Source organism: Aethalodelphis obliquidens, unplaced genomic scaffold (assembly GCF_003676395.1).
Source record: "Aethalodelphis obliquidens isolate GAN/ISIS:26980383/991018 unplaced genomic scaffold, ASM367639v1 scaffold9, whole genome shotgun sequence".
Classification (NCBI taxonomy): Eukaryota; Metazoa; Chordata; class Mammalia; order Artiodactyla; family Delphinidae; genus Aethalodelphis; species Aethalodelphis obliquidens.
In genome coordinates this window covers 52233783-52246712 of record NW_020837953.1, presented here as the reverse complement: position 1 = coordinate 52246712, position 12930 = coordinate 52233783, and the positions used below count along the sequence as shown (strand labels likewise).

At 54.8% G+C, this 12930-nt stretch overlaps 1 protein-coding gene and 1 non-coding gene across 2 annotated transcripts; one reads left to right on the top strand and one right to left on the bottom strand.

Annotated features, from left to right (window-relative positions):
• The first annotated feature begins 5286 nt into the window (after positions 1 to 5286).
• Positions 5287 to 5359, top strand: TRNAR-CCU (transfer RNA arginine (anticodon CCU)). The gene has a single exon. It is a non-coding gene; the product is annotated as a tRNA-Arg (tRNA).
• A 1619-nt stretch (positions 5360 to 6978) lies between these two features.
• On the bottom strand, positions 6979 to 12929 carry FNDC10 (fibronectin type III domain containing 10; the record flags this gene model as incomplete). Its single annotated transcript, XM_027108319.1, has 1 exon — positions 6979 to 12929. A coding segment is annotated over one exon (678 nt), but the record flags the coding sequence as incomplete, so codon positions are not given.
• Position 12930: the final 1 nt, after the last annotated feature.

Here is a 12930-nt window from a genome sequence, read left to right as displayed (position 1 = left end):
AGCGCCGAGGCCGGCGCTTGGCACGGAAGCCTCCTGGCGCCCTGCGTTGGCGTCCTGACGTCACAAGCCCCCGCCGCCGTCGCCGCTAGTGACGCGCAAGGCGTCGCGCCGGCTCCTGTGACGTCACGCGCGCCGTCGCCGTCGCCTGGAGTGACGTGAGAGGCGCCGCGGCCCCTGGGGCGGGCGTTGGAGGTGACTGGTCGTGCCCGGCGTCTCCAGGTACCGATCTGCGCGCTCCGTCCACCCCGGTTGTTTCCGCACCTGCCGCCCGAGCCGGCGATCCTCCCTCGCCCGCTCTCCGCTCGCCCTCAGCCAGTCCCCGAGATCCTCCATGTCGCTCCTTGCGCGCCTCCACCGCTCTAGGCCGAGCCCCCGCGTCCCTCCTGGGACGACTGCCACGGCCTCTTACCGGCCTCCCGTCCCCAAGCTCGCGCAGACGCCAGCGCGTGGCTGTCCTCTGAAAGCCCTGGGAAGTTTGACATTTAAGTGATGTTGTGAAAGTATTTGAAGAGATGATTAGAGAGGAGGCGTAAGGAGGTGTGAGGAAACCTCTCGGGTTGGGAGAGCAAATTGACTTAGATCCTTGGGTTGGTTTGGAGGCGCTGCGGGCGTGAGGTTTGGGGTCATGATATGACAGTGAAACTAATCAACCCGGTTTGGTTGTTCTCCAGCCACGTCCGGCCGCTTGGAGTGGCCAAATGAACTGATGTTTTGATCTGGGAGCGCAGCAAAGGGAGGGGGCAAGGGAATGGCGATTCTCCGCCGTGGATCCAGAAATGATGAGACATGAAGGGACATGAAGGGGTGGCGGCAGTGGAAAGGTACTGTGTGCTCTGGATTGGAGATCCCAGTGGAAGAAATGTCACCAGAGCCAAACGGTGGTAGAGCAGGATACTTGAAACAGGGTGTGGAGGGGGCCGCCTTTTGAATACCTATAGGCTAAGCGTGACCACAGGCAAGGGCAGAAGAGAGTCTTCCTGTTGGAGAGGGAGAAACTCAGAAGCCAGGGCAGTGAGAGCCCACCCTCACTGATGTCCTACCATTGCTCCTGATGTTTTCACAGAGAAAAAAGCTGAGAACCAGACGCTCAGAATACTTAAGGACCCTCGGGCGCAGTGTATGGGAGGGACAGTGCGTGACTGCAAGAAGGAAGCATTTACTTGGAAGGACCTGGGGGTTGAGGGATGAATGAGGACGAATGAGGGCATCTTCCCCCGCTCCCCGCACTCTGCTCTGCATGTATTTGAATATATGCAGAACATAAATCCAGGAAGACATACACTGAAATTTGGCAGTGGGAAAGACGGCATTTATTTTAATTTATTTATTTTATTTATTTATTTTTGGCTGTGTTAGGTCTTCGTTGCTGCACGCGGGCTGCGGGCTTTCTCCAGTTTTGGCGAGCAGGGGCTACTTTTCATTGCGGTGCATGGGCTTCTCATTGCGGTGGCTTCTCTTGTTGCGGAGCACGGGCTCTAGAGCACAGGCTCAGTAGTTGTGGCGCACGGGCTTCGTTGCTCCGCGGCATGTGGGATCTTTCCGGACCAGGGCTCGAACCCGTGTCCCCTGCATTGGCAGGCAGACCCTCAACCACTGCACCACCAGGGACGCCCCGGAAAGAGGGCATTTATGGGTGGTAGGGTTAACAGTGCTTTGAATGCCCGATATACTTTTTTGAATTCCTTAACTTTGTATTTTATGATGAACATGTATTTTGTCTTACCCCCACCACAAATAATAGCGCTGTTTACATTTTGAAAGGAAGGCCCCCTCCATGGCTTCCCCAGTATGTGCTCCTGAATTCAAAGACATTATGGTCTGACGGTACCGGTGCAATACCGAGCTCTCCTACCTCACCTCTCCCTGCTTCTTGTTTAGAACTTAAGGGAGCACCAGCTGGAAACTGTCCCATGCCTTTCTTACCTCTGCGTACGCCACCCCCATACCTCAAGTCGTAGTCCAGGCACTGAGATTCAGATAGATGTCACCAGCCTCAAGAAAGCTTACCTGCGTCCTCCTCTTCTCCTGCTGGCCTTTCTCTGCTCCCAGTACCACCCTCAACTTAACTCTTATGGTTCTGAACACTGTTAGCATTCTGTGCATCTCTACCCCACTGCATTCATAGACTCTGAGCTCCAAAGGGCTAGGGACTCCACTTCCAGCCCAGATGGCTTTTTTGCCTTATGTGTGGTGCATTTAGAAATGTTCCTCTAGAGGCACTCACTGAGTACTCGTCGGGCAGGTACATGAGGGAGAAGGTGCCCAGGTGGTTGTCAGAGCCCTCTGTGCACTGTCTGTGCTTATGCTACCAGCATCTGATGAACTTTATACTTTCATCATGATGTGGGAACCCCAAGCTGAAATATAACTAGCCTTGGGAACTTCCCTGGTGGCGCAGTGGTTGAGAATCCGCCTGCCAGTGCAGGGGACACGGGTTCGAGCCCTGGTCCGGGAAGATCCCTCATGCCTCAGAGCAAATAAGCCCGTGCGCTACAACTACTGAGCCTGCGAGCCACAGCTACTTGTAAGGCCAACTGGCCCGAGGCAGGGGAACGCAATCAGACTCACAGGATGCATCAGACCGAAACTTTCCGGACCACCCAGTTCCAGAAACTGACCTGGAGACTTTCCGGACCACCCAGTTCCAGTGGGGATTTTCCATCCGGCCCAGCCTTCCCGCCATTCGAGGGGCGGGACTAACGGTCCCAAGACTGATGCAACCGGCACCGGATATTGCCACGATACCCGAAGAGACCACCAAATAAGGAATAACCTGCGCCCTCCCGGATTCACCACACCCCTTTCCCTTCTTCCCCTATAAATTCTTACCAAACCCTCGCCCGGGCGCGACTTCTCTGGCCCCTTTCTCTGGGGCCAGTGAACCTCGCCCGGGAGCGTTCCCAAATAAAGCTTGTTTAAGCTCTCCTCCGTTTCTTGGTGCCGTTCCTTATACTGAGCTCACGCGCCATAACTACTGAAGCCCAGGTGCCTAAAGCCCGTGGTCCACAACAAGAGAAGCCACCGCTATGAGAAGCCTGCGCACCACAACGAAGAGTAGCCCCCGCTCCCCGCAGCTAGAGAAAGACCGCGCGCAGCAACAAAGACCCAACGCAGCCAATAAATAAATAAATAAATTAATTAAATTTATTTAAAAAAAATAGCAACAAGATAGTATTTATCACCTTCAAAAGTTTCTTCATACCCCTTTGTAATTCCTTCCTGCACTCCCCTCCACCCGACCCCCCATCTCACCGGGTGACCACTGAGCTGCTTCCTGTTGTATAGATTAGTTTGTAATTTTCAGAATCTTATATAAATGGAATCATAGAGTACTTTTTTGGGGGGGGTTCGGGGGGGTCTTGTTTCTGTCACTCAGCATAATCATTTTGAGATTCACCCATAATGTTGCATGTATAAATAGTTCATTTCTGTTGCTGAGAAGTATGCCATTATATGGATATACCCCATTTTGTTTATCCATTAACCTGTTGATAGACATTTGGGTTGTTTCCAGCTTCTAGCTATTACAAATGAGGCTGCTGTGAACATGCATGAATGAATCTGTTTTTTTTTTTTGGCTGCGTTGGGTCTTCATTGCTGTGCGTGGGCTTTCCCTAGTTGTGGCGAGCGGGGGCTACTTTTCGTTGTGGTGCACAGGCTTCTCGTTGCGGTGGCTTCTTTTGTTGCGGAGCACGGGCTCTAGGCATGCAGGCTTCAGTAGTTATGGCTCACGGGCTCAGTACTTGTGGCTCTCGGGCTCTAGAGTGCAGGCTCAGTAGTTGTGGCGTACGCGCTTAGTTGCTTCACAGCATGTGGGATCTTCCCGGACCAGGGCTTGAACCCGTGTCCCCTGCATTGGCAGGGGGATTCTTAACCACTGCGCCACCAGGGAAGTCCCCACGAATGAGTCTTTGTATGGACGTATTGTTTCATTTCTCTTGGCTTAATGCTTGGGTGTAGGATGATTGGATCATAAGTTTAGATGTACGTTTAACTTTTTAAGAGACTGCTGCTAAACTGTTTACAAAGCGATGTACTATTTTTTTCCTTCATATTTTCTTGGCTGTGCCACGCCACACGTGGGGTCTTAGTTCCCCGACCAGGGATCGAACCTGCGCCCCTTGCATTGGAAGCATGGAGTCTTACTGCCAAGGAAGTCCTGTAGATGCACTATTTTACATTCCCATGAGCAGTGTTCCAGGTTCTCCACATCCTTGCCAGCATTTGATGTGATTAGTCTTTTCAGTTTTAGACATTTTTAGACGAGGTACCTCATGGTATCTCAGTGTGTGTATTTACCTAGTGACTAATGAAATGGAGCATAATTCCGGGTGCTTCTTTGCCGTCACTGTGTCTTCTTTGCTGAGATGTCCAAATCATTTGTGCATTTATCATTGTGTTGTTATTAAGTTTATGTATATATATTCCAGATATGGGACATGTAGATATTTTCTCCCTGTGGTTCGTCTTGTTCTCCCATCAATGTCTTTCGAAGGACAAAAGTTCTTAAGTTTGATAAAGTACAATTTACCAACTTGTTCTCTTATACATTGCACTAAAATATCTGATATGAAAAATATACTGGATGGGTTTAATGGTAGATTAGACGTTGAAGAAGAGAAGGTTAGTGAAATTGAAGACATATAAATAAAAAGTATAAATGAAACAGAAAAGCGAAACAAAATGAAAGAGAAAAAATAAACAGAGCATCAGGTTGTGGGGCAACCTCCAGCAGCTGATACGTGTAATCGGTGCCCCGGGGGTGGGTTTGCACTCTGGCTGGTTGTCAGAGACACTGCTCCTGGCCCTGCTTGAACTCTGAGGAGTCTTGCCTCTAATCCTGTTTGTTGGCTCCTTTCTTGGCCTGGTGATTCCCTCACACACACACTAGTCAGTCCTAAGCTATAGATCTCACATCCTCTTTCTTATTCTGTGTTCTGCCCCCCAAACTCCAGCCATCTTGGCCTCCCTGGCCTCCCAGATCCATCCACTTAACTCAGGACAATACTGGGCTCTGCCTGAGTCCCTCCTCCTCGCTCTGCATCCTGAAAATCCTCCAGACAGTAAGCTGGAGCAGCCACAGGACTCAATTCGTTTCTTTCCTTTCTCTCAGAGGTCATGGCCCTTCATTGCATTACAGCCAATGTATTTGGAACTGTTGTTTCACATATTTTGTATGTTTTTTAGTTGTTTCAGGTGAAAGGGTAATTCTGGCCCCTGTTACTTCATCTTGGCTGGAATCAGAAGTCTCACTAAGTCCATTTTAAAGGAGTGAAATGTGGGACTTCCCTGGTGGTCCAGTGGGTAAGACTCTGTGCTCCTAATGCAGGGGGCCCAGGTTCAATCCCTGGTCAGGGAACTAGATCCTGCATGCCGCAACCAAGGGGTCTGCATGCCACAACTAAAAAAAAAGATCCCGCATGCCACAACGAAGATCCTGCATACTGCAACTAAGACCTGGTGCAGCCTAAATAAATAAATACATAAATAAATATTTTTAATATACATATAAATTTAAAGAGAGTGCAATGTAGAAACTCACCCTACAGATGTTAAGGTTATAATAATAAAGATGATATGGTACCACTGTACGAAAAGACAAACAGACCAATAGAACACAATAGCCCAGAAATAGACCCACGCACCTGGAAAAGGATGGATTGTCTCTGCAGACTGGATTGGGGAAATCGGCTCAGGGTGCTGCTAGAAAAAGTTGGGTCCCCACCTCACACCACATACAGTGTGACTCTAGACACGTAGACACGGAAAGCCAAGCCATAAAGCCAGTCGAGCAAAATATGCTCGTGGGGAACGTTTATGTATCATCTGGGTGTGCAAGGATCGCTTAAGACCAAAAAAAATGCATGCGACATATAGGGGAAAAAGATAGGTCTGATGATGTCATCAAAAGTAAGGATTTGTTTTCAACAAGGGACACTGTTAACAATGTTCACAGTATAGGAGAAAATACTTGCAACATCTAGACGGTCAAAGGGGGGCTTCCCTGGTGGCGCAGTGATTAAGAATCCGCCTGCCAGTGCAGGGGACATGGATTTGAGTCCCGGTCTGGGAAGATCCCATATGCTGCGGGTCAACTAAGCCTGTGCGCCACAACTACTGAGCCCGCACTCTAGAGCCTGTGCGCCACAACTACTGAGCCCACGTGCCTAGAACCCGTGCTCCACAGCAAGAGAAGCCACTGCAACGAGAAGCCCACACACCACAATGAAGAGTAGCCCCCACTAGCCGCAACTAGAGAAAGCCCGTGCACAGCAATGAAGACCCAGCGCAGCCATAAATTAATTAATTAAAAAATAAATAGTCAAAGGTATGTATCTAGAAGTGTGCTGTTCAGTACAGCCCCACTAAATATATACGGCTATTTGAACTTACGTTTAAATTAATGAAAACTTAAGATGTGGTTTCTTGGTTATACTAGTCACATTTCAAGTCCCCAAATAGCCACAATGACTAGTAGATACTGACTAGACTAGTGACTACTGTGAATCGTGTTCCTCAAAAGAACATGTTGATACCCTAACCCCTGGGACCTGTGGATGTGCCCTTATTTGAAAATAGGGGTCTTTGCAGATGGAATAAAATTAAGTTATAATGGATTAGGGGACTTCCCTGGTGGTGCAGTGGTTAGGACTCCGTGCTCCCAATGCAGGGGGCCCGGGTTTGATCCCTGGTCAGGGAACTAGATCCCACATGCATGCCGCAACTAAGAGTTCACATGCCACAACTAAGGAGCTGGTGAGCCACAACTAAGACCTGGTGTAACCAAATAAATAGATAACTAAATAAAATACTTTAAAATTATAATGGATTAGAGTGGGCAATAATACAGTGAGTGGTGTCTTTATAAGAGAAAGGAGATGGAAATTCAGACACAGAGGCTCAGAGGAGACAGACAGACAGGAGGAGGCCATAACAGGGGCGTCCTTGGAAATTGGAGTGATGTGTCCGCTAGCCAGGGAGCCCCAAAGATTGCCGGCCACACCAGACACTGGAGAGAGGCGTGAAACGGGCGTGAAACGTTCCCTCAGAGCCTCCAGAAGGAGCCACCCCTGGCAACACCTTGATTTCGGACCTCCAGCCTCCAGAACCATGAGAGAATAAATTTCTGTTGTTCTAAGACACCCAGTTTGTGGTTTTGTTATAGCAGCCCCAGGAAACTAATACAGCACAGATAACATTTTCATAATTTCAGAAAGTCCTGTTGGACAGCACTATTTGTGGACCTCTTGAAAATCAAGAGGAAAAAGCCACAGCAATGGGAAAATGTACAAAAATTATGAATAAGCAGTTATTCAGCAGGGAAATTGAAATGGCTACTAGGAATAGTAAGTGGTGTGCAGCCTCTCCAGTGATCAGAAGAAAGCAAATTATAATCACATCCAGTTACTGCTACACAGCCAACAGATGGGCAAAGGCTACGAAACTGAACAATACACAGTGTTTGTGAGAAGTTGCGGAAGTAGAAACCTACCTGCCCTGCTGGCGGGAGTGCTGACTGCTTTGGCCGTTAAGGACAAACTGATAATATTGGTGGTTAGGTACACACACCCCTAAGATCCATTGCCCCTCACCTAGAGAAATCCTCACAGGGGTCCCTGAGGAATGTGGATGGGCATTTTCATGGCGACACTGTGATTAGCATTGCAGTTACCCGTGTACCCTCAGGGCTGAGGACAAGTCAGCCTGGTGGACACACACTAGAAATTGCATGCAATGAACAGAAACAATTAAAAATCTGTGCATTCTGCAACATGGATAAATCTCAAAGACACGGTGTTGAGTACAAATTAAAAACAAGCCCAGCAGCACAGCATCAGAGTGGTTGCCATGAGGGAAGAAGGGAAAGGCATGGGGAGAATCTGTCGCGCTGGGATCCAAATTGAGCAGGACAGAGACACATGGGACAAAGGAAGGAGACAGTCCAGATAAAAGTGGGGGAGGGGAAGGAAAGGCAGATCCCAGACGTGTGAGGCCACGTAATCAACGCAGTGGTTAACAGCAGAGCTGGGAAGTTCTGAATGCTATCCCAGCCCACCCACTCCCCACCTAAGAGCGAGGGAAACCCAGCTTCGTTACATGTGGCCAAGGGGACAGAGCCGCGAGTGACTCCCACCCAGACTCTCCTTAAGAAAAAAAGAAGCGTGCTGACATCCCTGTAGGTAGAGAAGACAAGCCAGAAAGGCATGCCCCCAAAATAAGTAGACATTTTAACTGAATGTTTCATCATAAGCTAAACAGAGTTAGGAAAACGAAAGTTATGAAAGAACACCCTGCATCAGAAATGGAGGGAACATTTTACTGAGGTCATTAGAAAAAATGAAAGTTTGAAAAGACAGCCAATACAGCATAGAAATGAAATAACAGATCTCTAAAGGAGGGGGGATATCTGGGGGGACCTTGAAAGAAAGAGGCAGTGTGTGTGTGGCCCTTGGGCTCCTGACTTCAGAAGGTGCAGCCTGACCCCACCCTGGGATGTGGACGCTTCCTCCCCTCTTGGCCGGCGCTTGCTGGGGTCACGCTTCCAGTCCCCAGAGAGATGCGGCTGGAGGAGGCTCTGGGTGTCAGGGACCCAGGACTCTCTAGACTCAGGCTGAAGGGGCCAAACTGCCCATCCCCTGGGCCAGGGTCTCCAGCAGCTCCCTGGCTGTCCCTGTAGACCAGCTCCAACAGCCCAGTCCCCCAATCCTGAGATCACCAGGGAAACGCCAGCCCCACAGCCCTGCCCCAGTGGAGAAATGTTTCCTCCATTGCACCTCATGCTGCCTGCGCGTTTGTGTGTCCGCCCCCACCCCCTGGCTTAGCGGCCCCTGGGAGTGTGAGGTCCTCACGAGCCAGCGCTGATGAAACCAGCTTGTCCTCGGAGGCCGGAGGCCTGAATGTCCGGAGGACCTGGGGAGTTAGCAGCTGCCCTGGGGGCCGTGGGGAGGGGCCTGAGCAGGCCGGCCGGCCCGCATCTTACCTCCGGTGTCACTGCTGGGCCCCCAGAGCCTGCCACACAGGGCATTGGGCATGCGTCCACAGAATGACCATGAATCCCTCCTGCTGGCTGAGTGAGGAACACAAGCTGTGGGTCAGCTTTGGGGAGTGAGCAGGGAGTGTGCTTGGTGGTGGAATTTCAAGGACCTCAGGATTCTGAGCAGGGTCAGGCTAGGGATGCAGCCGTGGGCGGGGGTTGTCTCGGCCTGGATGCGCATCAAGTCGTGGCACAGACAGGACCAAGCACGGACCACTTACGCTTCTCCGCCTGGCTGATCTCACATAAGCCTCCACACAAGCCTCTGAGTTAGGTCCGATGACTGTTTCCACTTCACAGACAAGGAGACTGAGGCATTGAAAGGGTGCATGGCTCTTGAAAGCAGGGCCAGGCTGACAGCCCAGGCAACCCTTCAGTGTTTTAGAATCAGAGCAGTTCTTTCTACTCCACGTCAGAAAATCATAAGCTTAAGGAAGTTACCTTCAGGCACCACGAGAAAGACGAAGTCTTGACTGAGGGACAAGGCATCCGGACCCCCACCTCCAGGGCACAGGGAAGCCGCACGTCTACCCGCCAGCCACGAGTCAGAGAGAGAGCGCGACCGGGGGTGGGGGGGGCCTCCTCGAGGACGTGGTGGGGATGGAGGACTGGGGGCTCGTAGGGGAGGAGCCTGGGTGTCCCCGCGCCCCCAGAATGGAAGGGCCACCTGGGGAAGCAGTTTTCAGGGGTGGCAACGGTTCAGGAGCAGAAGTGCTCCTCGTGGACACCAGCTCCATGCCGTCTCCAGGCCAGGGCTCCCCCACTGGACCCTGCTGGGCTGGACCCTGGGCCTCCAAGAAGCCCTTGAAGAGAGCCCTGAAGAGGCATCTCTGGAGCAGAGGGCTGCGGGTCAGTGCTGACCAGCCTCGAGAATCGGCGGGTAGGACAGGCCTGTGGCTCTAGCTGGCGTGAGCCCAGTCAGGGCCACGGACAGGGCCCCAAATCAGGTGCACGGCTGGGGGAAGGGCCCAGGGCAGGCCTCCAAGAACTTCACAGTGGCCGGTTGTGAACCCAGCTGCACACAGGAGCTAGAGGATGGACAGCAGGGCACCAGGGCCTGGGACCAGGGCTGCCAGCCCCACCCTTGTGGAAGACACCTGAGCGCCTGTCACGGGTGGCCTAGAGCTGCAAGAGGAAAAGGTCCCCCAGGGAGCCAGGCTGGAGGGATTGGAACCCCTTCCACTCCTGCTGGCTGTCTAGACACTTCACTGCACCCCGCCCCCTTGGTGGGAGGGGGGATGAGTCACTCCTCAGAGCATGGCCCACCCCCAGCTGTTTGCCCCTCAGGGTCACAGCCGGCTCCAGGATCTCAAGGACAGCCTAGCCCAGGTGCGGGAGGCCCAGTAGGGAATGCAGGGGGTGACACAGTATGCGCCACACACAGGGGCCCCAGGTCCGTCCTCTGGCCCCCACCCGCCCAGCTCTAGCACCGCGTGGGGATGCCCGGGCCGGGGAGGGGGCCCTTCTGGAGCCGCCTCACTGCTGCCTGTCACAGCTCAAGCGGGTCATTCCTGAGGCGGGGCTATTTCCAACTGCGGCAGGTGCCATTCCCCAGCCCCGCCCCACAGAGCAGGCCCCAGAGAAGATGCTTGTCCAAGCTCTGAGGGTGGACAGGCCAGCTGAGATACACCCTGCCTGTCCCTCTGCCACAAGCCACAAGGGCAGGGTGCCTGTGCTCCCGGCCTGGGCTAACCCCACGTGACCTGCAAAGGGTCCAGGGCCAACCACTGGGCTGACGCCTGAGGAGCTGGGAAAAAGGGGTTCAACTCTCCCCCTCACCCTTCTCTCCCCCCTCCCAAATAAGTACACAAGACGGTGGTTTGGGTCTAAGAATGATGGACATTTAGACACTGGCGCCAGGCTCACGCCTCACCAGTGCCACGCCAGGGGCGGGCAGAGCAAAGACAGAGAGGTAGGGAGTGGGCGCTGCAGGGGCACCAGCCAGGCTGCTGGTGTGAGGGTCGCTGGTGGCTGCTGGGGGAGGGGGAGTTCGCCACAGTGACTCCAGATGTGTCGGGTCCAGGACAGCCACAGTCGGGGGCTCACGCAGAGCCGGGCGAGCCATGCTTCGCCCCTCCCAGCGCCCAGCATCGTCAGGTGGCTGGCACAGAAGGGAACCTCGGCCAAGATGCTCAGGTCTGCCCGGAGAGGGGCAAGGCCAGCCTTCAGTCCACGGCGAGCGGGTGGGAGGGCAGGGGGCAGCACCCAGCCAGATCCGGGGCAGCTGGCCACTGGCTCGGGGATGGGGTGGCGTGGTGCTGTCCGTCATGCCGTGGTTGAGGCTTGGGGTCCAGATCACAGTGGAAGGTCCAGCTGGGCAAGTTGGCATCTAACCTTCACCCTCTGCATACGGCACTGCTCTTTCAGACCCCCAGTCCCCATGGAAAGTCCTCACCAGACACACAAAAGGAAGGGGAGGGAGCCCAGCCCTGGTGAACTGCCAGCTCCCCCCGAGGTCAGGGGACACTCACCCCCGGAAACAACAGCTGGACGCTGGGCCGCCTGCCGAGCTAAGTCACGGCTCCCAACTTGTCAAATGCCCACACAGGGAAACACCGCAGGACGCTTCTTACCCAAACTGGATGCTCCTGCAAAGCTTGAAGGGAGGGTCCCCAGGGGGGCTCTGGCCAGAAGCACGCACAAGCTGCCAGCATCGGGGCCACAGACCCTCTTGGACAGCACTGGAAGGGTGGCTGGCTCCCGCAGTGGGCCCGAGATACTAAGGCACGAACTACCTAAGCCCATTGGGGTGGGGCGGGGAGAGGACAGGTTCCAAGTGGCCCCCTTGAGTCGGAAAAGCACACAGTGACCAAGCCATAACGACAGCCTGTTTTTTTCCAACTCGTCACAGGCTGGAGGCGCAGGGTGTCGGCCCGGGGGTGCCAATGGCTCTTGCGAAGAGGGTCTCTGTGCTCTGACGGTTCCCCCCAAGGGCTCTGGAGAGCGGGGAGAGCCCTGCACGCGGCTGGCATCTCCACTCAGGCCCAAGGGCCAGTCCCGAGCTGGAGTTTGGGAGGCGGCTGCTCAGCTGGAAAGGTCGTGCAGTGATTCCAAGGCTCTGGGAAGGGCCGGCCGGTGCCCCATCTATCTCCAGCAGGCCCTGCGTGGAGATCCTCAGGATGGAGCGAGAGCGGGGAGGGGAGAGCGGGCCAAGGGCCTGGGGCCTCCCGCACCCTAGTCGGGCAGGCAGAGCCCGGTCTGGCGGGCGCCTCGCACTTCAGGGCTGCCGGGGCAGGCCCGGGCGCCCGAAGGCCGGGTGCATGAGGTTCTCCGTGATGTAGGCCACGAGTAGGCAGATAACCACGAGCATGACGCAGATGGAGCCGCCCACCGCCGTCATGGCCACAACGATCTCCCGCATGCCGGCCGGCTCGGCGGCGAACTCCACGCACTCGGCGGACGCGGCAGGCTCCGGGACGACGGCGGGCTCCGAGGCGACGGCGGGCTCGGCGCGCAGCGGCAGCGACTGCAAGCACAGGCGGTAGCGCACGCCGTCGTGCACGTCGGGCAGCAGGTAGTCGCGGCAGGAGGCGCCGAGCAGCACGCGCTCGCACGGGAAGCGCGTGTAGGCGCCGCGCCACGAGCAGTTGAGCGCGAAGGCGCGCACGCGGCGCGCCTCGGCCGGCGCCAGGCGCCACTGCAGTAGCACGCTGCGGTTGCGCAGGACGCTGGCGCGCAGCGAGCGGCCGGCCGAGGCGTGCGCCGCGCAGGCGGGCGCCTGGCAGCGGAAGCCGCGCGCCGGGCTGCGGAAGCACAGGCGCCCGCCGCCCGCCTCGGGGCCCTCGGGCAGCACCTTGTAGGGGCACCAGGGCGCGTCTGCCGACGGCTCCCAGCCCGGCGGCGTCGGGGCGGCCGCGGCGCAGGGCGGCGGCGCGCAGGCGGCCAGCAGCAGCAGC